Source organism: Buteo buteo, chromosome 5, assembly GCF_964188355.1.
Source record: "Buteo buteo chromosome 5, bButBut1.hap1.1, whole genome shotgun sequence".
NCBI lineage: Eukaryota > Metazoa > Chordata > Aves > Accipitriformes > Accipitridae > Buteo > Buteo buteo.
The window spans coordinates 8,468,049-8,492,054 of record NC_134175.1 but is presented as its reverse complement, the minus strand read 5'-3'; the positions used below and the strand labels follow the sequence as shown (position 1 = coordinate 8,492,054).

General features: G+C 41.9%; 1 protein-coding gene across 4 annotated transcripts in view; it reads left to right on the top strand.

Annotated features, from left to right (window-relative positions):
• The window catches only part of SPEN (spen family transcriptional repressor), a 71,769-nt gene that overhangs the window by 30,116 nt on the left and 17,647 nt on the right, over positions 1 to 24,006 (top strand). For all 4 annotated transcript variants that reach the window (XM_075027603.1, XM_075027602.1, XM_075027601.1 and 1 more), the window contains exons 4-7: positions 18,574 to 18,734; positions 19,955 to 20,155; positions 21,037 to 21,188; positions 23,506 to 23,631. In XM_075027603.1, coding sequence (XP_074883704.1) covers positions 18,574 to 18,734; positions 19,955 to 20,155; positions 21,037 to 21,188; positions 23,506 to 23,631 — 640 coding nt within the window. The remainder of the gene's footprint in view (positions 1 to 18,573; positions 18,735 to 19,954; positions 20,156 to 21,036; positions 21,189 to 23,505; positions 23,632 to 24,006) is intronic.

The window sequence follows — 24,006 nt, the reverse complement described above, 5'->3', positions numbered from 1 at the left end:
AAAAATAAACCATATTCTCTGAAGCAGGGCATTATTTGGTGTATTTTGTGGCCTCTCAGAAGTTGCTCACCAGGCTGAGTGGATGGATGCTTTCTCGTGGATGTGGAATGCTTTCTGCGGGAGCCACTTTCTCAGATGGCATCACCTGCATGGATTTGAGGAAGAGTTTGTGTTCTGAAGTCTTCTTAATGTGAGATTGCTCATTCCCTACCCATGTTATGGAAGAGGGTCGTCGGGGTTTTTTTTATCACCTTGAAAGAGCAAAAAACCTCGAGAACGATACTTGAATTTCCCACCACCAGAAGCCTTAATTTCTGAGTTTCGTTGATTTGAATGTGCACCACAAATGATCTACTAGCAAACATATTTTCTGTACTGCGTCATGGAAGAAGCTGAATATGCACGGGAGCTGTGTGATCCCATAGGAAGCAAACCAGATTTTGTTTGTGCCCTGCCCAACCTCTTGGAAGGGCCCCCCCCCCCTTTTTTTTTTTTTAGTAGAAAAAGATCTTTTCTAGGCTGCTTGTCGAGGTGTTCTAATGGGCTAAAATTTTTTTTCTGTGCTTTTTTTTATTCAGTTTTGTAATGTCAAATGGCTTGACACATTTCTTACTGTTCCATGTGTTAGTGATTATTTTTAAAGCTTTACTGCAGCGATGTACCGAACCACATGGCACTGAGCAGCGGGACGTTTTGCTTTTAAAAGCTGGGCACGTGGCGAAGTACCTTGTTGAGATGGGATTTAAACTGACTTAGAAAATCCTGGCAGAAGTGTTTGATTTCCTATAGGTGATGTCCAGAATGTGAAAGTGTGAACACTGCATGTGTATGTGTGTGTAAATTTACAGAGAAATGACCTGAGATTTCCTTTTGCCACCTTCTTTATTTTTTAAGAGTGCTTATTCAGTTGTCTGATGTCAAGGATGCTGGAGGATTTACTAGTTAGATGAGTAATTTCCTATAGCTTGTAATGTAAAATAGATCTTGCTCTGGAATTAAAAAGCAAGTTCAGCTTAGATGCAAAGTGACTTTGTTTTTACCAGGATTTAGGCGAACATAGTCATTCCTGTAGTGTGGAATTAAAGCAATGGTGAGAAGTTGCATATACAGAAGTCTGAAAATTGATTTCTTTCGGTAATTGTGATAGCTATATTTAAAAGTTCTAAAGACAAGTGGGCAAGGGTTTCCTAAAGTAATTAGAGATTGTTTTTTAATTTTAGATTTCTCTGTGATGAAATTCTTTCTGGAGCAATGAGTTACAGTTGGAAAGGAATAACTGTTATTTTATGTGTCTTAATGTTGAACTTGATGATCTTAAAGGTCTTTTCCAACCTAATGATTCTAAATAAACTGATGAAAAATACTGCCAGAATTTCAGTCATGGGAAAAACAGGCTCCCTGAAACCTCGCATGGAGGCTGCAGTGTGTTTTGTCAGGGACTTTCTCAGCCTGTTCAAACTGAAGTGAAAGCAGAAAAAAGTGAATTTAGTTTCATTACATAATGCAAACCTTTCCCTACCATTGTCTTCATCTCCTTTTTCCCCGCTTAGTTTGTCTGCCAGCAAGCGATGAATCATTGAGTTAGAATGGGATTTAGGGTTTTTGAGTGGGTTGAGAGATGCCTCTGCTGGGGACAGCTGAAAAACCAGGAAGAATGAGGTTATATGTAGCTGTTCTGTCTTTATTTCACAATCTGTGAGTTGGCCTTTGTTGATTTTAAATAACTCCACATAAATTTTGCACTGTAGAGACCACCTGAATATTTTTAATCTCTTCTGGTAGGCCGACAGGGTTGAGCATGCTCCTATTTGTATGGGAAAAAAAATTCGGCTAAGACTGGGGGGGGGGAGGCATGGAGTAGGAAGACTCCTTTTCAATTACCACAAAGCCAACAGTAAATCCTCTAAGAGTCGGGTGAAACACCTGATCTTTACCTCTTGTTCACATAAAGCCATGTGCTGCTTTGATGTTTTCTCTGTACAGGGAAATGTGAATTAGAGAAAAGAAAATTAAAAAAAAGACTCAGATACTCTCAGGTTTTTGTTACCAACTGTCGAGCATTTTCACTTTGTTCTTGTGTTTCTGCTCATGTCAGCCTGTGCTGCTTCTCATCTAAATATAACCTAGACCATCCTCTTAAAACTTTTTTACCCTTGGGAGTAGATCAAGTTTCTTGAAATTGAGCACAGGCAGAAAATTTTCAGATAGCTTTCAACACAGAGAAGGTATTTTTGTGCTGAAGAGATTTAAAATACAGAAAGCAAACCTTTATACCCTCCCTTCTCAAAAACGGCCGAAAAAGACTACCTGTACATGCACGCACACGCATGCTACACATAAATAGATCCTCCTGTGGAAAAAAAAAAAAAGTAATATATCGCCCGCGATCTAAGATCTTCTCGCAGCTGGCGAGCAAATGGTGTCTCCGTCCCCTTGGGACGAGAACCAGCGACAGCCCATCAGTCACCTCAGCCCGGAGGGCGGCGAAGCCGTGCTCTCCCGCCTGAGCCCCGCCGCCGCCGAGCTGCTGACAGAGCGCCTGGGGGAGGGCGCCAACTCGCATTACCTCATCTGTATACTCTGGAGTGATCTATTAAAAATGTGCGTTGCATAATAGATTTTTATCTCGCTCTGAAAATCCACCGCTTTAGGTCGCCTCATAGCCTCTGGTGGCGGCGGGAGCCCGTCCCGGCGCTGTAATGGCGGCACGGTCGGGAGAGAAAAGGCGGCCGGGGCGCGGGCCCGCCTCACCCGGGTGTTTTTAAGGGAAAGGCGGGCGGTTTCCTCGCCGCGGTGCCTTTGTGAGGGGGGAGGGGGGGGGGGGGGACACGCAGCCCCGGGCCGGCGGCCGCCTCAGCCCCCCCCCGGGAGTGGGGGGGGGGGCGGGTTGTTTGTGCATGAGAACCGGTCTGAACCGGCGGGAGCCGGCCGGGCCCGCCGCCGCGCCGCCCCCAGGGCGGGGCCACCCGCGCCGCCCCTAAGCCGTGCTGGAAACCCGGCGGTTAAAAATACATCAGCTTTCTACAAAACCTTTTTTTTTTTTTAAAACTGCTAACGCTGGAACGGCTTTCGCTCTTGCGTGAAGATTTTTTTCTCACACAGCGCAGGAAAACGCCGCGGTTACGCAGTGAAACAGCAGTGCCTGTGTAAAAGTGAGGTCTGAGGGAGGTAACCTGGCTCTCCGTCTCAACCTTTGAGTTTTAAGTCGCTTTTTATTTTTGAAACCTTCCTTCAGTGCCCGACGTTCTGCCCAATCTAGAAATTAGCAACGGTTTCCCCGCCAGAGGAATGAGCCCCAAAAATCCCCCAAAAGGGGCGACTTTGGAGCCTGCCCCAACAGCTTACCACCACCACTGCTATGATATGAAGCAGGTAGGATGCAGTTGTGAAATAAAATAGAAATTTCAACATTGCTAGCCCCTCTGGAAGAACCCACACCCCATCTTTTTTATGAATATACAATAAAATCCTTTAAAATACTGTTACCAAGTTAAATGGCTTTTTTGTTTTATACATAGTTTTCTTTGCATGAGCTGCCCCCCCCCCCCCAAATGGATGTTTTGCTGCAATTAATAGTGCCCCCATCCCCCGCAGTACTCCCAATAATAGTTGGTAATTGCTGGCTGTAAATGACAAAGCAATTAAGCTTCTTCCTAAATTTGCAGGAGTAGGTGTTTATCTAAATCTGGTCTGTCAGTCTTTGTTTCTGTAGCGGAGCCCAGAAGCTTAATTGCTGCTGCTGCTTTTTCAAAGTGTATTTGATTTTTTTGCCTCTACAGGCAGAGAAAGATTTCCGTCTTTTTCCAAATTAATTTCAGGAAGGGAGTCTTAAAAATGCCTCATGTTGGGGATGGATGCAAATGGAAAGGGGTCCTAGAAAAACACCTCTGTTTTATTACAATGCTAACTGTTTTGATCATCTCAAACGATTTTACTGTTTTGTGTTCTGTTAAAGAGTTGTTTTTTTTTAATGCTGTAAAGGCTTCTTGCAATTGGATCAGAGTCTTTGTTAGCAAATATGAGGATTTCTGGCAGCTAAATCCCGGACCCTTGTGTGAACCTGCCTTATGCTCTGCTGAGGGAGGAAGACCTGCCGTGTTTTAAAAATAACATTTGTAAGTCACCTGTGGACAGCTGCAGGTCTGCAGGAGCCGGTATCTGGTGTGAGGTTTGGCAATTTCAGGTCTTCCTAGTGGCCTTTTTTAGGAATGGTGGGAAAACCCTGAGCCGTATGGAAGGCAGTGCTCCTGCCAGCATTGGGGGATATGTTGTCCCTCCTGAGTTTTCTGTTGGGCTGTTCGTTAAGCCCAGGGGAGCTGCTAAAAATTGGTTTTCTTCCCGCGGGCGTGTTGAGCCTGAGGAAGGTCTGGTGCTGTTGGTGGATTGGGTTTGACTTTGGGGTTGTGCACCCGTGCATTAACAAAATGGTCACCTCTAATTGCGTTTTTAAGGCTTTGATTTCCTTCCAAGTATTTTGCTTAATCATCTTGAGTAGGCTGAGGGAAGGAAAGAATTAGCTGAGGTCAGGGAAGTTGAAGCTGCCCGTGTTACTTCTGAGAAGCCAGGCTTAAGTCTGAGGGATCCTGAAGGCAGGAAGAAATCTGCCTCCTGTTCTCTTCCTGCTGTATGCAAGGGGAAATCAAACCCTGAAAAAGCCAAACAAAACAGTGCAATAGGCTGTGTTGGGTGCCTCCCTCTGTGTGAATGGTCCAGATTCCCCTTTCTTCGAGAGAAGTACAACTGGGATGCGAATCATGGCTAAAATAGATTAGAGGGATCATAGTCTAGAAGTGCCTGCTTGTCTGCACTGATGATGAAGGGAGTCTAGACATATGGAGACACATACGTTACTGGCACCAAAAGGTGGAGGAGAGGATTCCCTTCGTAAAGACCTTTGGAATAATGGGCAGTTTAATAATTTCTAATGAATATTCACATGGGGGGATGAATAGCAAGAGAGGAAGGCTGTATTGAATGCTTCCTGAAAAAATAGCAGTCATTACAATGATCCAAGGAAAAATACAGCCACCGCCTGTGTTCAGTCATATGTGTTTCCATTAAAGCGTAGACAGAGTGTCCCTTCACATCTTGAAGGCTGGACTTGCAAATACAGTGATTCAGGGTTGTTTCCCAAAGAGGATGTTTTTGGCTCTGCCAGAGGCATGGATGCAGACACTGTATTATCTTCAGGAGGAGAACCTTCCCCTTAAAACCTAAGGGCCGTGAGAAGAGTTCTCTTCGAGGTGTGTTTGTGAGACCTGGGCATTAACCTTAAAAACAACTTTAGGTAGAACATGCTGTGCCTAAACTATGGTCACAGGGATGTGAATTAATGATGTGGCTTAACCCCAGCCAGCAAGTAAGCACCACGCAGCTGCTTGCTTACTCCCCCCGCAGTGGGATGGGGGAGAGAATCGGGAAGAAAAAGTAAAACTCATGGTTTGAGATAAGAACAGTTTAATAGGACAGAAAAGAACAAAATAGTAATGATAATAAAATAAGAAGAAGAAGAATTGGAATATACAAAACAAGTGCTGCACAATGCAGTTGCTCACCACTCACTGACAGATGCCTGATTAGTTCCTGAGCAGCGATACCCTCCCCCCCGTTTATATACTGGACATGACATCACGTGGGATGGAATACCTTGTTGGCCAGTTTGGGGCAGCTTTCCTGGCTGTGTTCCCTCCCAACTTCTTATGCCCCTGCAGCCTTTTTGCTGGCTGGGCATGAGAAGCTGAGAAATCCTTGACTTAGTGTAAACAATACGTAGCAACAACTGAAAACCTCGATGTGTTACCAACCTTATTCTCATACTAAATCCAAAACATAACACTATACCAGCTACTAGGAAGACAATTAACTCTATCCCAGCCAAAAGCAGGACAAATGGTAAATAAACCTTATTGAGGGGGGAAAAAAGAGTATTGTCCCTCAGTCTTTTTCCACTGAATTGACCATGTAACTGATGCACTTAGGTTTGCCCTTAATGTCCAAGCATCAAGCATAGTCCATCTGCGACGTTGCAAGTACCGAAACCACTAATGATGACATCAGGGTTTTAAGTGTGAAAGCTTCTTAGCAGACGATTAGATATCCTGCTCCAGATCATTACGGTCAGCTGATAATGCTGCTTGGAGAGGAGGACACAGCACCTTTATGAGTGGAAAATCACAGACTCGGAGAGAAGTGAGGGCTTTGAAGTTGTCTAGAGGAGAAACAATTTATATGTGCCAAGTCATAGTACTAATTTTTTAAAATCAAAAGGCATGACTGCCTGTTGTGTGTAAGGGAAGCAAAAGCTGAGTTTCCAAAAGGAGGAAGAGGGAGGTGTGTACTATATAGATGCTGTATTAATTAAAAAAAAAAAGAAAACCTTGCATTATTATTTATTAAGTGCCTAATACAAGAACAAAAATAGCCCTTTTAGTGTGTGTGGAATTAAGAAACAAGACTTCTCTGTGAATCCCTCCTTCTCGCAAGAATCCTGTAACAAAGGTAGGGGACCTCTTCTTTCCTTTTCTGATGCTTGCTGGGTTTCAGAAACAAACACCCCATCTCCTTCCAACCACGAGTCCTCTCCCCTGTTTGGAGAAGTGAAACGTGGAGCCTTTCAAATACTTCTCTTTGAAAAATGTCCAGGGTTCAGTGTGCAGTTCCTTTATTGAGCTCAAGGCAATGATTTTAGCTAGGAGTCACTCAGAAATCTAGGATGGCTGCAAAAGTACCTTTTGGAGAATCCTTTCTACAAGAGAGAAGTGGTTTTCAGGGCCGTCTCCTCATTTCTTCCACAGTTGCCTTATATTCTCCACAGATGCCCAGAAATCTTCATTGTTTTCATACCTGGGCAAAAATATGAAAACCTTAGCAAACCCTTTAGAAATCAGGAGAATCAGGCACATCTCCAGCAAATTCTGGCAATAAGGGCATTCACGTATTTTATTATCTTTTGTCCATTTGAGAGTAGAAAGCTTTTCTAGCGCGATAACATGTGAAAGAAGGCACTGTTCTCCTGAAAGTGAATTCCCAAGAATGAACAGCACCAGGTCCCCATGGACAAATGGTGCTGGGCTGGGCTGATTGAGAGAGGCAAAGTGCCCTACTTATTCCGGCTGCTACAGGTTTGACCTCCTTGTATCATCTGACACCTCGTTTGGTAAGAGGTTGCTGCAAGATCTCAAACCCTCAAATTATGTAAGATTTACACAGTTGCTTTGAAGTTAGTCCCTCCCTTCAGTGTTTGTTTACTGGCTGGTATGTCCTGTTGTCTGGATTGTGAAGGATGAATAGTCACAGAAAGGAAGCTATCGGGTTAGTACAAATTTTCTACTCATCTTTGCTTTCTAAACACGCGTGGAGCTGTGTTTACCCCTGTTTCAGAGTCTGGGAATACAGCGAAGACGTCCTGCACTGGTTGGGGCTTTGCTGGGTAAATGCTGGCTTGTAAGTTTTCTGTTTGTTTGTTTTGAGGTGGAGGGAAGGAGGAATGGTTTGTTGTGTTGTTAGAGGAGAAACAAATAGATGCTATCTAATGGTTGTTTCAGAAGAAGTTTATGTTGGTTTTGCTTTTTAATATGCAGTTTCCCTGTAACTTTCAGAAATCACGTGTGAAGAAAGGAGGATGCTTAATTAATACTGTATGTGTGGCTTACAGACTATGCCTCGCTGTGCTGCTATGGTTTGGAGGTTTTAAAGTCTGTTCTCCGTAAGCACTAAATCCCATAAGGGAAGCACGCAGGTGGGGCACGTAGGCTTTGCGTGTGGGAATTCCTCGGAGGTCTTCTGTCCTGTAATCTCCAGCGTACCAGCTGAATTGCCTCATGCTGCTCCTCCTTTCCCAGCCTGGTAACTATATGTTGCTGCTGCCATGTGGTATGGAGGCCAGGGATGTGAAGGCAGTGGATCCAGGATGTTGCGAGGACATAAGGCATTTTTCTGTTGCATTTTTCCCTACTGTTGCATTTTTCCCACAAATATCTAAGTTTTCACCCTTGCTTTACAATCCCTGTTTAGTGTGATGGAACTGTCCCAGGATTTTTTGGGGAGTCCCTGGACTTCTGACCATGTGGAGGTTTAATCACTAGATTGTAACAAATACCGCTGAATTAGATTACAACAGGGTGCTTTTTCAGAAGTTACTCCTAAGAGACATGAGGACCACTCTGTCATATGATACCAATTTTGTGTTCTTTTTTGATTTCTAAGGCTGGTGTTCGATATAGTTGCTTGACAAATGTAATGACACGTTTTCCCCACCAACATGATAGACATTCACTAGGCTGTGGCGCTTTACCTGTTCCATATGAAGATTGTCTCTCTTTTTTTTTTTTTTTTAAATTTTCGTGACTTAAGTGTTTTTTACCCATGTGAAATTTCACAGAAAGTTCTGCTTTTAGTTGTATTTTTATTTGCATGTGGGCAGAAAATGAAGTAATTCCCAAATATAGTCCTAGCCAAGAGATCCATCTGTTCTCTGCATTTTTAAGTGGCAAATTAATCCTTAGCATACAACTCATCAAATGTCTTCTCTTTTATAATGTATGCTGCCTGAGATCACAGAAATGACATTTTTTTTCCCAGGCCTTCCATTTTAAGTAGTCCTTTGCGTGAGAATAACAGCTACCGTTCTGGTTTGACAAAGTGCTTGTATGCATCTTCCAGTTGCTGTAGTTGGCCTAAAAAAGGGTATTAAATAAAAGCTTCCAGAATTATTTTCCCCTTCATCTCTTTGGCGTTTCTTTAAAAGGTTGTAGAAGATTTAAAGCAATAGAAATTCTGTTTGAAAAACACCCTTAATAAATGAACTTATTTCTGATGGAGAACTAGGGTCGCTCTGTTCGCTTTCTTTTAGATTTTGCTCTTTGGACAATGGTGACCATTTTTAGAAGTACTAAACTTCCACGGTGTTATCTGCCATAAATGGAATTTCTATATTAAGCTTCGCATGTTAACAGTTTTACTTAAGAGGCATTGTTTATCGGTCGCGTATCTTGGCATGCCTTTCATTGCAACTCCCATCCAAAGAACAATTCTATTTGTTTATAAGAGAGGATGCACCATTTCAAAACCGCTCCGAATTGGGAATTCCAACAAACGGCATTTTGTGTAACGCTATAAAACAGTGCCTTGAAGAGGGAGGCGATGATCTCACCCACCTTTTGGCAGGGCAGAGTACAAGGTTGGGGGCTTGCTGCCTGTGCAGGCAGGGAGAGCGGCCCCGGGGAGCAGAAGGTAAGGAGTGGCCGAGGGTGGAGTCGATGGGGCACATGGGGGGCCAGATGACAGACAAATGAGAGCTGTCAGGGATGTAGGGCATGAAAGTAGTGCCAGGTTTGGGTTTTTTTTAAGGCAAGGTGTGATGCTTTTCTAAAACACGAAGACGGAATTAATTCTGCAGGTCTGTTTGCCGTGATCTACCAGTAGCTTTATGCTAAAAAAGCATTTCTACCTCTGCAAGACTGAAATAACCTGGGGATGAATCAGAGCTGGTGCTTTTTTGATTTTAGCGTATGTATGAAAAAGGCTTTTCTTCTGAAAAATATCCAGTGCTCAACACAGTGTCAGTATCGTTAAGGCCAAATGGTTTTAAAATTGTATTAAGAAGGCAAAAGAAGTTGCTTTTTACTCCTCAAGTAAACATGTAGTAGCATACTTGGATACAGTAGTGATTGCATTTTAAATGGCATTTCACTCTCCTGGCTTATAGACACTACTTGGTGTAGTTTTGTTGTTTTGTTGTTTATTTTTTTAGGTTGCATAGTAGATCCTGTCATGAAAGCATTGCAGTTGTTGTTTAGGAAACTGCCTTTCAATGTTTCTTTCTCAGTATTTTGAAAAGATTTGGCCTCCATTGAGCCAGGAGATCAAGTTCCTCAGCCTGCTCCCTCAGTGATTCATTGAATGACCTTGGGCAAAGCCCTTGGTCTCTTCTTATTTTTCCATCTGCAATGCAGGGATGTTAAAACATACCTACCTCCCATGAGTCTTGAACTAAATGGTTTTTTAAAAAAGATTTCATATGCTCTGAGGTGACCGTTGCAAAATATTAGTTTAGATTGTCTACAGATAGCTGGCAAAAGCTGTTTACTTTAACAGTATTATGCTAATTTTGGCCAAAGGGTTGAAAGCAATTTTTCTTCTAGACCGAACAAGCCATTCCTCAGCTGTTGTGTGAACTCTGCCCCACCATTTTCTTTTAAAAGCCACTGCGATTGCAGGCTTATCAGTGCTGGCAGTCTTGAGTGGCAGCTCTTCTGCAGGCAAGTCCCGGCGGCGCTTGAAATAATTTGGTTGAAGCCCAGCATGGTTGGTGGAGGTGGGAGTTGGGGTGGCTGCAGCAGGACTTCTCACAGGGGCTGGTTCTTGACCCAAGGCTTCCCTCAATGAAGGTAATGTTAAAAAATAGAGGCTCTTTGGGCTCGCACATTCTCACACCCGCCCTCTTTCTTCTCTCTTTGCATTGGTGGAAGTTTAATTGTGGGAAAGCTACACCAAAGAGCTGGCTTTGTACTTCACCCTCAAGGCCTCAATGACTTTAATCTTTCCCAGCACTGAGCTCTGTCACCGTGGCCGTTTGCTGAGAAAGCATTTCCTCCAGCTTCCTGGAGTTTCATTTTTGAGTGTGAGTGGTCCCACCATTCCCCAGGAGCATCCGTGTTTTGAAAAGGCGGTGGCTGGGGAGGCAGACAACTCCAGCTGCTCCCAAGTTCAACACCAAACCCATCCATGGCTGAGTTAACAGCCAACGCAGGGAGCGGAGGGCATAAGTAGTGTCTTCTCAACAGTGGTGAGCTGTTGTGGTTGCTGAGTCGGCTGGTACATATATAGGCTGATGTGTTTGTAACCAAGACTTTTTTTTTCTTCCAGTTTAGTGTTTTTTGTTCTTGGCTGTACAAAATTCAAGCCTGAGGACAGGGTACATAGGTTGAGGAGTGAAGTGGTAACACCAACTGAAGGTTTGGCACAGTCTCCATCAGCCAGACAGGGATTAATAAAAACATACACATTTTTAGTGATTGTAATGGATCATTTAGTTGCAGGGAAGAATTAAAAGGAGCCCACGGCTGTCTTGAAACTCTCAGAGCATGTGGCTCCAGGGGAGAGGAGGTTCTGGGGGTGGGAGTAGTCCTCTGTCCTTCTGAGCAATATCTTCATCTTTTCCATGGTGCATTTCAGCCTGCTGTTTCTCATCAAAGTTCAGGTGTCAGACATCATGATAAAATGACTAAAGTAAATATATTAATACGGCCTGTCACAGAAATTAAAATGTGATGTTAATAAGCCAGTGACTTGACCTGGGTTAAATACATGGCAAATACTACCTGGAGACTGTATCTTAAAAAAACTTACTGGTCAAAGACTGAAAAAAATACTGCAAACAGCCTGTGTTATTTGGCCAGCTGAAAGACACTGAGTGGTCCTGGTTGTATTGCTTTCCCATGGCCTTTAAACATAATTTAATTTCATTTCTTTCGATGTAGGATTCCAGCCTAGCAGGAGATTTCTTAAGTCTCCTTTCTGGGCGTGGTAAGACAGAAAAAGTTAAGGGAAAGAGGATGTCCTGATTTCATTTGTCTGCAATATTTAATGATTTTTTTTCAGAGCAGCAAATGCTTTTTTTATTTGTTGTGTGCTTTTTGTGACTCTTTTCCGCTTCCATGCAGTACATCTTTTTTTTCCTCCCCTCAGTAGATTGTTTTATCATAGCTATGTGTTGTTAAATATTTCAGAGTGTGTGACATGTACAAACCAAAGTTCCTTGGGTGGCAAGTTCTCAGCGGCTTGAAAGGGTGCCAAGAATGTCAGGCAATCGCATCCCAGCGTGCTTTTCACCACAAGCTCCAAAGGTACTGGAGGCCGGGGTGATGGGCACAGGGTAATTACACTGAGAGAGTATTAGGTGTAGCTCTCTGCTCCCTGGTTCGCTTTCTCCGCCCTTTCACACCGGGCAGCCAGAGTCTGCTTATATACTTACTTTAAATGTAAAGCTTTGTTATGAAATGGAAGAGCAGGGTTCAAGCTCTTTGTGGTACGCGCGTGTGGGCTGACCCCCTTCAGCTGCTTGCCTGTAGCCTGCAAAATATGGTAACAACTTGTTACCTCTTGATACAAACAAACTTTAGAAGTTTGACTGGGTTTTCTGGTATCTTTAAGATCAGGTTCAACAACTCCTTTTAACTAGGAAAAAAACCCCCCTGTATTTATTTCTGCAGATGTGAAAAATTTTTTTTTTCTTACAAATACGCTGATGTGGACTGGTATTATGCAGGAGACGTCATGTGTACGAAACAACTACCTGCTGCTCACGTGCATATTTAGGTCAGCATTGGAACTGGCTCCAACAAAGAGATGCTAACCCTCTGCCCAGACCTCTTGAATTTTCATTCTGGTTATTCCTCCTTGAACGTGGCAGAACAGCCATCTGGATTGCTGGAGTAACCTGGTGTTGTCTGAGTTTTGTGGGAATGGGTTACTTGCTGTTCTTATTACAGTACGTGTAACTTGATGTGTGTTTTTCGAGCACATGTGTAGAGAATGGGGGAAATACTGGTTAAATACGTTTTTGGATTCATTTATTTAATAGGATTTAATAGGATAGAAATAGCAGCCTGTGATAGACCTGCGCATGTATTATTTCAATATATCATTTTTCATCCAGAACAGAAGTCAATTCACGGGCAAAGATCCTTTAATCTATAGCTAGAATGGAATATGATGCATTTTTTAAGGTTTTTTTTTCTTAAGCAGTCAGTGTCATATTTTTTGCTGGATTTTGGCTGGCAATAATAAGGTCTTTTTAACTGTTTTTTTCCAAACGACACATTGGTGTGTTCAGGATACTTCAACCAATTTTCTGGTGCTATTTTGCCAGGTCCAAGAAATCTAACTGGCAGTTTGTTTTTGAAGCCCACTGCCAATATATATAAAGTATCACAAGGATTTGTGTCTTCTGGATAGAGCCGATCATACAGCACTGTCACTGGCTGCCTTTTGCAGCTGGTGTTTTTTGCAGAGAGATCAACTACGGTGACTTAACTTGGATCTGGAAAGGGAGGGACAAGAAAAAAAGGGTTCCTGTTGCTTCCATTCAGAGATGACTGTACGTTAACTTTGGATTTCCTGACCCAACTTGGGAATCTGCTGCTGACATCAGCCGTGAGAATAACCTGCCGTCAGCTGGGACTGGTGCTGCAGGAGGTTGTCCTGAATAGATCTTTCTAGGAGATAATCTTTACTTAGAGATTATTTTGACAGCGTATTGAATCATAGCTGATCTAGGCAGAGTTCCTGATTTCAGTTAATTTTGGCAGGAAAAAAAATAATCACTTGGTATATTTCTGTAAAAGGAATCCTGGATCATTTACCAGTTCTAGTTAAACATTTTTTGAAGGCAGCTGTTAAAATTTTTTTTTTAAATTAATTTTTACTTTTTTCCCTCCTGAAATTTGACATGTGTTCCCTTGAAAAATGAAAAGGGTTTCAGCCTATTTTAGGTGGCTTGTTTTTTAACTTGCTCCAACAGTCAGAGGTTGGGGTTTTTTTTGCCTTTTTTTTAAACCTGAAGTTTGGCAGCGCATTGCCCGCAGTGTGTGTTAATGCTTCTTTCTGCTTTATTTTCCATGAAGGCCATGGTGTTTCCTGCTTGCTGTAACAAGGGTAGTCATCAACCTTGCAGCTGACTCACTGTTCTCAAATCAATTCACAGAAATGACAATTGCCCCACATTTTAAAATTGCAAAAGGGTAGGGCAGGTTGTGAGATCCCTTGATTCAGCGCAGCTGCCATTGACGAAAAGCAGCGGGTATCCTGTTACATCGACTGGTTTGGAGTCTCTCTTTTATCTCCTTTTTGCTGGGGAACAAAGAGAACAGCTCACTTTGTCTTCTTCATTCAAGTGCTTTCATTTTTCATACATAAACAGAACGTAACTTCATAATTAGTTACTAGAACTGCAAAATGCAATTACTTGAAAATGAGATATTTCTGTGGAAATGAGGACTGGTTATATAGGATGCATGCACCAGGATTTGAAATGTCATCTTTGCAGTTATAAGTGAGAAAAGGAAAATTCTGTGTGCTAAATTAGCTGCAGCGTACTGAAACCGGGCATGTGTGGGGCTCATTTTTGTGATCTGATCCCCGTTGCTAGATTCTTTCATGTTGAGTCTTTGGGACTCAGCCCGTATGGATAAAACTTAAAAGACTGGTTTACGAATAGATTTTATCTTGATGAATAGAGCATAGATACATAGATAAATACTGTGAGTAAGAACACACGCATCCTTATATACTTGTAGGCAATTATGGAAGGCAGATTAGTATTTTTAAAGGGCTTGTAAACTGCGCTTGTTGTAAAGTACATGTGTAAGAGAAGGATTTAATGTCCACCTCCTTATTAAAGTAAGAATGATCTCCTTTATAGCTCAGGTTTTCCATCTGATTTTGCTGACAGTAAAATCAAAAATATCTATTCTACATCGCTATGATGCCATGATAAAAGCTGGAGTGAAACTGATTTTAGAAGCTATCTGGGTTTGACAAAAGAGCATCTGAAATCCTTCCTGGTTAAATGCTCAAGTTCTTCACAAATGAGCACACGTCACCAGAAGAAGTCTGCAAACCACTGAAGAGGCAACTGAATCTGTAAGCCTGAGATGTTTAAAAAAGCAAATTCCCAGCACAGGCTCCCTCTCTGTGCAACGCGTGTGTTGTGACAGCTCAGGAGATTAGTTCTTCTGCGTGCTGGCATTCTGCTCCGCTGAGTTTACATGGATGTTGAAGAGCAGGTTTTCCCGTGTTGGGAAAAGGCTTTGTGCCAGAGCACGCTCTGCTTCTGGAAAAAATCATCATGGGTTTAATACTGTTAGTGGAAGCGCAAAATGAAGTTTCAAAGCCATTTTCTTTATGCCATTTTTGGCCAGCCCCAAGACCTATTGATTACTTGAAATACTTTCAAGAAGGAGGTTATCAGAGCTTTTGTTTTAACCTATTTGTGATATTCCCTGGTTAAAATTTCCCTAGCTTGTTTTTCCAAAAGCCTTACGAACTAACTTTTGCTAGAAGAATTGTTAATAACTTGCTTTCTGCAAGTTGGCAAAGGATGGTTGTTTTCAAAATTACTCACAGGGAAAAGAAAAGCCATATTCTCATTTTAATATTCTGGGAACATAGCCTCGTGCAGCTTAGTGCTTTAGTTTTGTATATTTTTAAAGCTGGGGTAGTTGAAAAGGAGTTCTGTTTTTCTGGTTGAGACTACATATAATTCACTGTCAGATGCTTTATTTTGATTCTGCTGTGTGCTATAACTGGATGACACAGCAGCTATAATTAACTCTTCCATCATTCTGCTATTCACAGAACATAAAACCTTTGACTTACTTTTGAATTATTATATCCATGTTTCTTCAATTGGAAAAGTGATGAGGCTTTCCCTAAAGAAAGGAGAATTGTTCTTGGTAGCATTTTTTTTTTCTTTCTAAAAACAGAGTCAGGAAATAATGAATTTTTTTTTCTGGAATGCCTCAGATAGTCTTGATTTGCTTAGGGACACATATCCCTAAAACTCCATGGGGAAGTGGAAATTATCAGCATGATCCTTGTTTCCCAAAGTTGCATGGAATTCAAACTCTTGTTGTAGAATTTATCACCCTATTAGACTGCTGTTTCATCGCTTGGATGTCTTACAGTGTTACACAGAGATTATCTTTTTTCCCCAGTGGAATGCTGTGATTTTAACAGTATGTTCCGTATTTTAAACATCCTCATAAAAAAACCCCCTAAAAATAGCCTGTTCCCATTTTAAAGCACTGCTTAAATAGAAATTCAGTGCTGCCTCTTACTTAAAAGATATAATCTTAGCAAAGTAGAATATTTAAAGTGCTTTTGGAAGTACGTAGTTGATCTAATACTGAGCGTTAAGATGTGAGAAGGGAAAGTAAAAATGCATACGGGGCAGAGGCTTGCTGCAGCCCTAAGATCTTATTTTAGCCTTCCCCAGGGGAATGGTAAACCACACGGTACTGCTCTCAGCTTGGGAATTATTTTCAGATTCTCCCCACACACATTCTCTGACTATATTTGCGTATTAAAAGAAGTTTCTCTATTCTTTGCCAATTTATTTCGTATTAGTAGGCGATTGCTTATGTTACCCCTTGAGACTACTGAAGGCCTGTTCATGTGGGGTCAGGTTTTTCCTCCTTTTCCCAAAATGCTATAGAGAAGAACTTCAATTTAATGAGGACTTGAGGTGATCCAGCATTGCCAGAGTTAGCAGAAAGGTAGGAGGCAGAGGGAATGGGATAAATGGGCAAAAGATGAAGAGCGAATTGCAGCGTGCTTCATTTTTAGCAGTGAAATAGTTTTTTAATGAAGAGAGCCTGGAAGCAGGTTGCACAAATGCAGGTGAGGCAAAAAGAAAGGCAGTCTACAAATTTGGAAGAAAAATGAGGCTGTGAACGGGCATCTTTGTGGTAGGCAGTTCAGAGCTGCGAAACACATGGGACTACGTAGGGGTCGGCGTTTGGAAGATCTCGCGTTGTCACGGAAAGTTAGAGGGTTAGTCGCAGCCTTGTGATGTACCTGTAACCCCACCTCCCCTTGTTAGTATAAAAGGAATTAACTGCGCAATAAAAGGCAGAAGTTGGCGCTCACACTGTGTGTGTTATCTGTCTCTTTCCCTGGTCTGGGCCGACCAGTGATCTAAGCGTGGCACCTTGATATGTAGCGAATGCTACAGGACTATATGGATTGGACGGGGAAACGCTATTGTAGATGAAATAACAGGTTAAGTGGTGCAAGGCAGCTGCCCCTTTGGTAAGCGTATAGCAGAGCCTGCCTCTGAAGAGGAGGGCAGGAGGAAGGGCTTGGGTTTTCACTCCTTTTCTGGCATGGCTTTATTTTCTCTCCTCTCCCAAAGCAATGCTTAACTTCCTCCTCTGGGGATGGAGGAGTAGGAGGAGAGTGTGTGGGAAAGGCACCAAAGTGTGAAGCGGCTCAATGTCAACTGGATGGGAGGGTTGTAATGAGAGGGTGAGACTGGGAGGAGAGTTTCTCATGTTTATTATTACTTCTGCATTTTTGACCTTTTTTGTTTTGTTTTGGTCTGGCGTGTTTTTATATCCTCCTTCGATTGTTTGTAAGTATTTTGGGACAGAGGTTGCCCTCTTCTTCTGCGCCTCCAAATATAATGGGGACAGAGCCCAAGGGCTTTTAGTAATGTGTCACAGTGCTCGTTAACACCAAGATGTTCAGAAAGAAAACCAGTTTCTGGAAGGTTGTAAGAAAAATGACTGTTGCTGTTACCCTGGTGTTATATAAACTGTACACCCCCCCAAAAAGGAGGATAGTAGAAAAGGTCACACAATCAAATAATGAAAATTATTGGAAGCCTGAAAAGACTAGAAAAAGTTAAATGGTTTAATGTAAAGAGGGAATATAAGAAGCCTATGAAATAATTTAAGATAAGAAAAAGATAAACTTTTGCATATCATTTTTCTCATATGATGTGGAGAGGAACATAAAAATTAAATTGAAAGCAGCAAATTTAAAACTGACGGGGTTATTTTTGTATGTGGCAGATCTCCCCCCTCCAGCCTCCGAGTTAAAATTCCAGCAGAATTTTTTAGAAGGCTGCTCGTGTAATGGAGAATGAGAGTCTCCAGGGTTATGTCAGACAAAATTATTTTTAGCGATGTTATAAGCCCTCATGCCTCGGGGAAGAAATCAGCCACTGAAGAAGATGACGTGTCCCCACTGGGCAGGCTTTAATAACATTATTCTCTGTGTTTCTTACTCTCCTGTGAAGCATCTAACGATCTGCACCATCAAGGGTTGGTGGACTAGATTGACTCCCCGTATGATCTAATATGCAAATCCTGTTCTGCCATAATTATTGTTTATAAAAGATGTTCTCTGGTCTGAATTCTTCATACCCTGAAGTTGGCCTTTGAGGCTGAGCTTGTAAACAGTGTTTGCTGGTTCATACATTACCTAGGTTACTCTTGAGCAAATGCTTGTTGTGATTTTCTCACACAAGGTTTTCATGTCATCAGAGGTATGGATCTCTTTTAAAAGATGCACAGGAGGCAATAAAGAGAACTCTAGGGCTGACTCTTGGATTGACAGCGGTGCCTGAGAGCATGATAATATTTCTTTTCTGTACACAAGAGCGCTGGGAGGGATTTTTAGGCTTCAGCAGACCTGTGTACCCTCTGTATTTCTCCAGTCTTCCCACACAGCTCCTAAGCTGATACAACATTGTATTACACTTAATTAAATCTCCGCTATTGTCACGGTGCGTAACAGGATCTGTCTGACATTTTACCCATATTCTATTTCCTTGACTGTCTCCTCTGAGGGCTTTGTAGGAGAATATTTGTAGAATAACTTAAATTCCTGCATATAACCAGGCTGCATTATGGAAACTGGATTTTCTGCATCAAGCAAAGGAGGGAGAAAGGCCTGTAGACAAGCAAAAAGTCTTTGACATTTTACTTTTTAATTAAAATACCTGTGTCCTCTGGTTCCTTTGCATCTCCATGCATTCATCTGTCGTTTCCTTCATGCCGTTTATAGCAGTGACTCCAGCAGCAGCTCAAGCGATGAGTCCCCAGCACGGTCAGTTCAGTCGACAGCCGTCCCAGCGCCCGCGTCCCAGCTGCTTCCATCTCTGGAGAAAGATGAACCCCGGAAAAGTTTTGGGATCAAGGTTCAAAATCTTCCAGTGCGCTCAACAGGTAAATTCACTTGGGAAAGTGAAACAGGGAAAAAAGGAATAGGAAGCAGGTTAGGGACTGGTTAAATAACTTTTATTGTGTCTTTGACACAGCAGCCACATGCTGCCTCCAAGGACGGGATTCTCTCTCTGCTTCTGCCTTGGTTCTTGTGTGATGGTGGGAAAATTGCTTAATTGGTGACCATCTGTGAGGAATCCTGCAGGTCCCTAGCTGAAGTCCTTGGGCTTGAGCACTTACAGCTACTGGAGCTGGTGCTTTGAAACAGTAATGTGGATTTCCCCAGGGAAAAACCTGAAGCATCTCAAATTTTTCACTGAAAACTTGGACCATTTATTCTCTCCCTGCTCCAGTTTCTTTTTTAATACAAAAACTTCAGGGTTTTCTGTTGCAGTGTTGAGTGCTGTAAAACACCCATGAGCATATTTGTAATGGCATTGAATATTGCATGGTAAATAACATAAGAAACCGCTCACTGAGGAGTGTACATGATGACTCTTTGTTCCCTGTGCTGAATGCAGGAGAGGTCCCACAGAAAAAAAACAGCATGGCATCATTTGTAAAACAGTTGTAACATAATTCATGGATACAAAGGCACTAGCTGAATTAAAATAATATGTATTAACTTTTGAGCAGCATATGTCACAATGTTAATATCTGTAGATTTTATTTCTGTAATCCTCCTTGAAGAGACACAATGCTGAGGTAAATACCTCACAGATCCCAGGCAGATTGTGTGGTTGTGAGTCAGATTTTGCAAAATCTGGTGAATCTGCCTGGTTATCGTTCTGAATTGACTGAGCTGAATGCTGTATAACTTTGATCTCCGTTCCAGGTGCCTCATCCCGGGTTTGGAATACTGCTCTATGCAGTATACCTGTGGGATTATTAATGAAGTAACACTTCATTTCTTCTTCATCTTGAGTTGGATGTCTCTCAGAAGTGATAACCGTACACTGCCAGCTTTAGCTGTGTAAAACCTTGCGTGTGTAGTTTCCTGGGTTTAAAAATAAAGGCAAAGAGAAAGATTCGCCAGAAGCTTTTGACATTGGCAATATTAACATCCAGATTTAAAAAGGTGCTTCTGTGCATCTTGAGATTTGGGTTAAACTGGGTGAAGTCACGTTTTAGAAGGAAGGTTAGATTTCTTCATGTCTTTTATGGTGCTTTTAAATTGGTAAAAAGTGTGTTTTTACAGTACTAATGTTTATTCGTTGGTTTAGATACAAGCCTTAAAGATGGACTTTTCCACGAATTCAAGAAGTACGGAAAGGTGACATCGGTGCAGATTCACGGGGCTTCTGAGGAACGGTATGGACTGGTGTTCTTCCGACAGCAGGAAGACCAGGAAAAAGCACTAAATGCCTCAAAAGGAAAACTTTTCTTTGGCATGCAGATTGAAGTCACAGCCTGGATAGGACCAGGTAAGGTCCATGCCCTTCTTGCACTGGATGCGTGACTGCTGTGGGCATATTCACGGGCTGTTGTAAAGAGGCAGCATAGGAGTAGGAAATGTTAAAACTGCCTTTCTGCAGAAATATATTTTAAAGAAACTGGGAAATACACCAGAATAAATTGCAGAGCAAGAAGAGTGGATGCTCTTAGGTCAAACAGGGAGAGAGTTCCAGTCTGAAACCTCAGAGAAGGAAACCTGCCATCCTCTCAAACAGTGGGATCTGCTGGCTGCTAGAAGAAACAGTCTCATCTTCCATGTCTCAGTGGAGCAGAAGCCAGTGGGTGGTATAAGCACAGATAGCACTGAGTCCTCACAGGCTTGTTTTTTCTGCTTTTAATTAAAACAGCTAATGATGGCTGCATTTTTGAGGCTAAGGTAGCATAGCCTGTATGACCAACCAGTGTAAACTATAGCACTGAGCACGTGGTTAAGTTTTCAGTCTGTACTTCAATTGCTTGTTTAAAAATTGATTTGTGAAACCAAACTTCCTCTATGTGCTGTTACCCAAGTACAGTGAAGCCTTACTTGGAAGTCATGCATTCAAGCATTAATACTTGTTAAAAGAGTAAATTTCTAGAGAAGCAGTTGGAGAATGCAGCAACCTCTCACCTGAGGATGCTGGAATTCCTCAGCACTCACCCAGTGGTGTGGTGCAGAGATTTCACATTGCACGTAAATAACAATTGACAAGTGTAGTACTGCATATTTTTGTCAAAGACATCAGCTGCTCTTGTTCAGATTGTATCTGCTTGTCAGGAAGTAGACTTGAATAAACAAATCAACATGAACCGAACCCACATGAAAAACACCTCCGTGCATTACAAATTTCTTGCTCTCTTTTGCTTCTAGAAACAGAAAGCGAGAACGAATTTCGTCCCTTGGATGAAAGGATAGATGAGTTTCACCCAAAAGCAACAAGAACTCTATTCATCGGCAACCTGGAGAAAACAACCACCTACCATGACCTTCGCAACATCTTTCAGCGCTTTGGTGGAATAGTGGTATGTGAATTCTCTGTACTGTACAGGGTGTCATTTCCTGTTCGTTCTCTACAGACATGTAAAATGCTACGAGCAGTGGTAAATCATAGTGTCGATGACAGATAATTCAAGTCTTTATATAATAATCTGAGTCATTCATCTTGCTGGAATATACCTGAAAGCTTTTCTTTGCGTTTAGAGTAAAATCTTAGTACACGTGTATTAAGGGGATAACTTAGCAGTAGAAACAGTCCTAGGAGCGTTTACCAGAAATGTGTCTTCTGCTAGCTCAGAGCATTTGCAGAAAAGCCTGACTAGGTGGTTGGGATGTAAATATGCCTGGTGTTATTTTAATGTTGAATCAGTACAACTCTATGAAGTCTCAGTTTCCTGTTGATTTCTGAAACAAAGGGTTTAGTTGTTACATGTGGAAGTAGCCCTCAGCTATCACAGTCTGTGCCCTGCCAGTAGGGCAGAAGAGACACTGAGCAGATGGATTAGTGATGACACATGTGAGATTTGGGTTTTCAGCTGAGCAGGCATATCTGAATGAGATAGAGCAGCAGTCATCCTCCTCTCCTCATGCCACTTTCTATCAGTATTGCATTTAAGAGAAATTATCCAGAAAAGTAAAGTTACTATCCACAGTCAGTTTAATTAATTAAATCTAGCCTTCAGCGCTGATAGTTCATGTACTCACTGGTAGCTGTGGCTGCTTACGAACATGCTGTGCCTTATTCATTCTGGACTGAAATATTTTTGTAACCGCTGACGTATCAGTCACACATACCAGGAACCCCATATGTACTTCCCCTCAGAAAGAAGGGGAGGCGTGTTTCCATATATGATGGGACAAATATAAAATTTACATTTTATGATGTCTGGCAGCTCTTGTGCATCCAGCCTCCGCTGTATTGTTGACATCAACACTGATTTATGAATTCACGCGGTGTCTGTGGCTTAAACCGTTTTCTAACGCTACACCAGCAGAGCTGTCCTGATAAAGATGCTTATCAGTAGTAGTGCACTGTCTCGTAAATTGGATTTTCTGTGAAATAGTGCTGTCCTGTCAACATTATTAATCAGCCTTGCACAATTTCCATGAAAACTTAGAAGCTCAGGTGGAAAAGGAACCAGCTTTTATAACCTTTCTGGTGGATAATGAGCAAAATAATAATATTTTATTTGCCTGTCAGAAGGAATTGCTTGCCCAGGGTGAGTGGTCAAGTATAATTTGCCATGGTTGCAATAGTGCTACTTCAGACTCTTGGAAATGTAGTCCTCTATTAGTATTCCACTTAAATCATTAGGCCAGGGCTGTAGAAGTCTAATAGTTGTGTAAATCTCCCTGTTTACTTCTGTTTTCCTAGATAGAGAGCTCTTCAGTGAGACTGTATCAAACTGCTGCCTTGTCCCTAAATTTATTAACCATGAAATTAGTCTGTCCTGGATGTTGGAACATTTGTGCTTAAATTCGTGTGCTGGCATTGGCATGTACCTCACAAAGGAAGCTTGTGCTATTTAAACAAATAAAATGAAACACTCCACCTTCTATTTTCAGCTCGGAATGAATCATAATATCATGAGTTTGTTCAGAGGCTTTTGGTACATTTGCCAGTAGTAGTGCTGAGCTTGAATATTAACCAAATGTCAACTCCAAGCTTGCTGGGTTTTTAAAATTTATTAAAATCAGCCTTTATTAGGCTTTTGTAGCTTTCTGGTGACTGTGCTTACTTTTGAATGGGCCTGTGGTGGCTTGGGATCAAACACCAGCAGCGATAGAAGTTGAGGATCTTTTTTGCCTTTGCCATATCAATGCCAAGTTGGTTCAAGAGACAGAGTCCAGCATCACTTTCTGTTTCTAGGAACAGGATGGATCATGTTTATTTGGAAAAGAAACCCTGCTTGCCTCTTGGCTCAGAAATGAGGATTGGAGCAGGTTGTTTTCTCTTGAGCCTTTGTGAGCAAAAATTAATCTGTATTTCTTTGATTCTGAGTTGTCTCTTGTTGACATAATATTACAAACTAAAGCTACTGTTTGTTGATCAAGTCAGGCTTATGTCTGCAGGGCTGAATTTTAAATCTGCATTATGAAGAGCTTTCCCTGGGTCAGTAAGGATTTGGTTTTGTCATTGAATGAGATATAGCAGAACAGCGAAGTTTTTAACTGTCTACTACTGTTTAAATCCTCTCTCTGAAGAAAATATTAATTAAAGAGTGCTTGCTGTGCCATGTGTCTTTCTCAAAAAAAAGTCCACTTAGATCTAATTGACACTGTTGAATGTCCTTTTTGGCCTGTTGCTGACTGTCGATTGTTCTGTTTTGTGTTTTTCCCCAGGATATTGACATTAAGAAAGTGAACGGTGTTCCTCAGTATGCATTCCTGCAGTACTGTGATATTGCAAGTGTGTGTAAAGCAATTAAGAAGATGGATGGGGAGTATCTTGGAAATAACCGGCTCAAGGTAAAGAAATCCTCCCGTGGACTGTATCCTTATCCTTGTTACTTTCATCTACAGCAACATAGGATATTTTGCAGCAGCATAGTTTATGGAAGTAAGACATTTTTTAATGCATAGGTCAGATTAAAGCGTGATGCTTTCAACCACCACTATAACTGGGATTAATCAGCATTTTTGTTGGCTGTCTCAGCAAGGAGCCCCAGGATTGAGTAGACTTGGAGACTGACATTCCCTGGCCTTGAAGGTCCGCACCTGCTGAGGCCGTGCTGGGAAGCTGGACTAGTACCGACAATAAACAGGGGCTGTCAGTCCCCAGAGCTGTCAACCTGTCACTTTTCAGATGCATTCAAATTGTAGAAGAACCAAATGTTGTCAAAC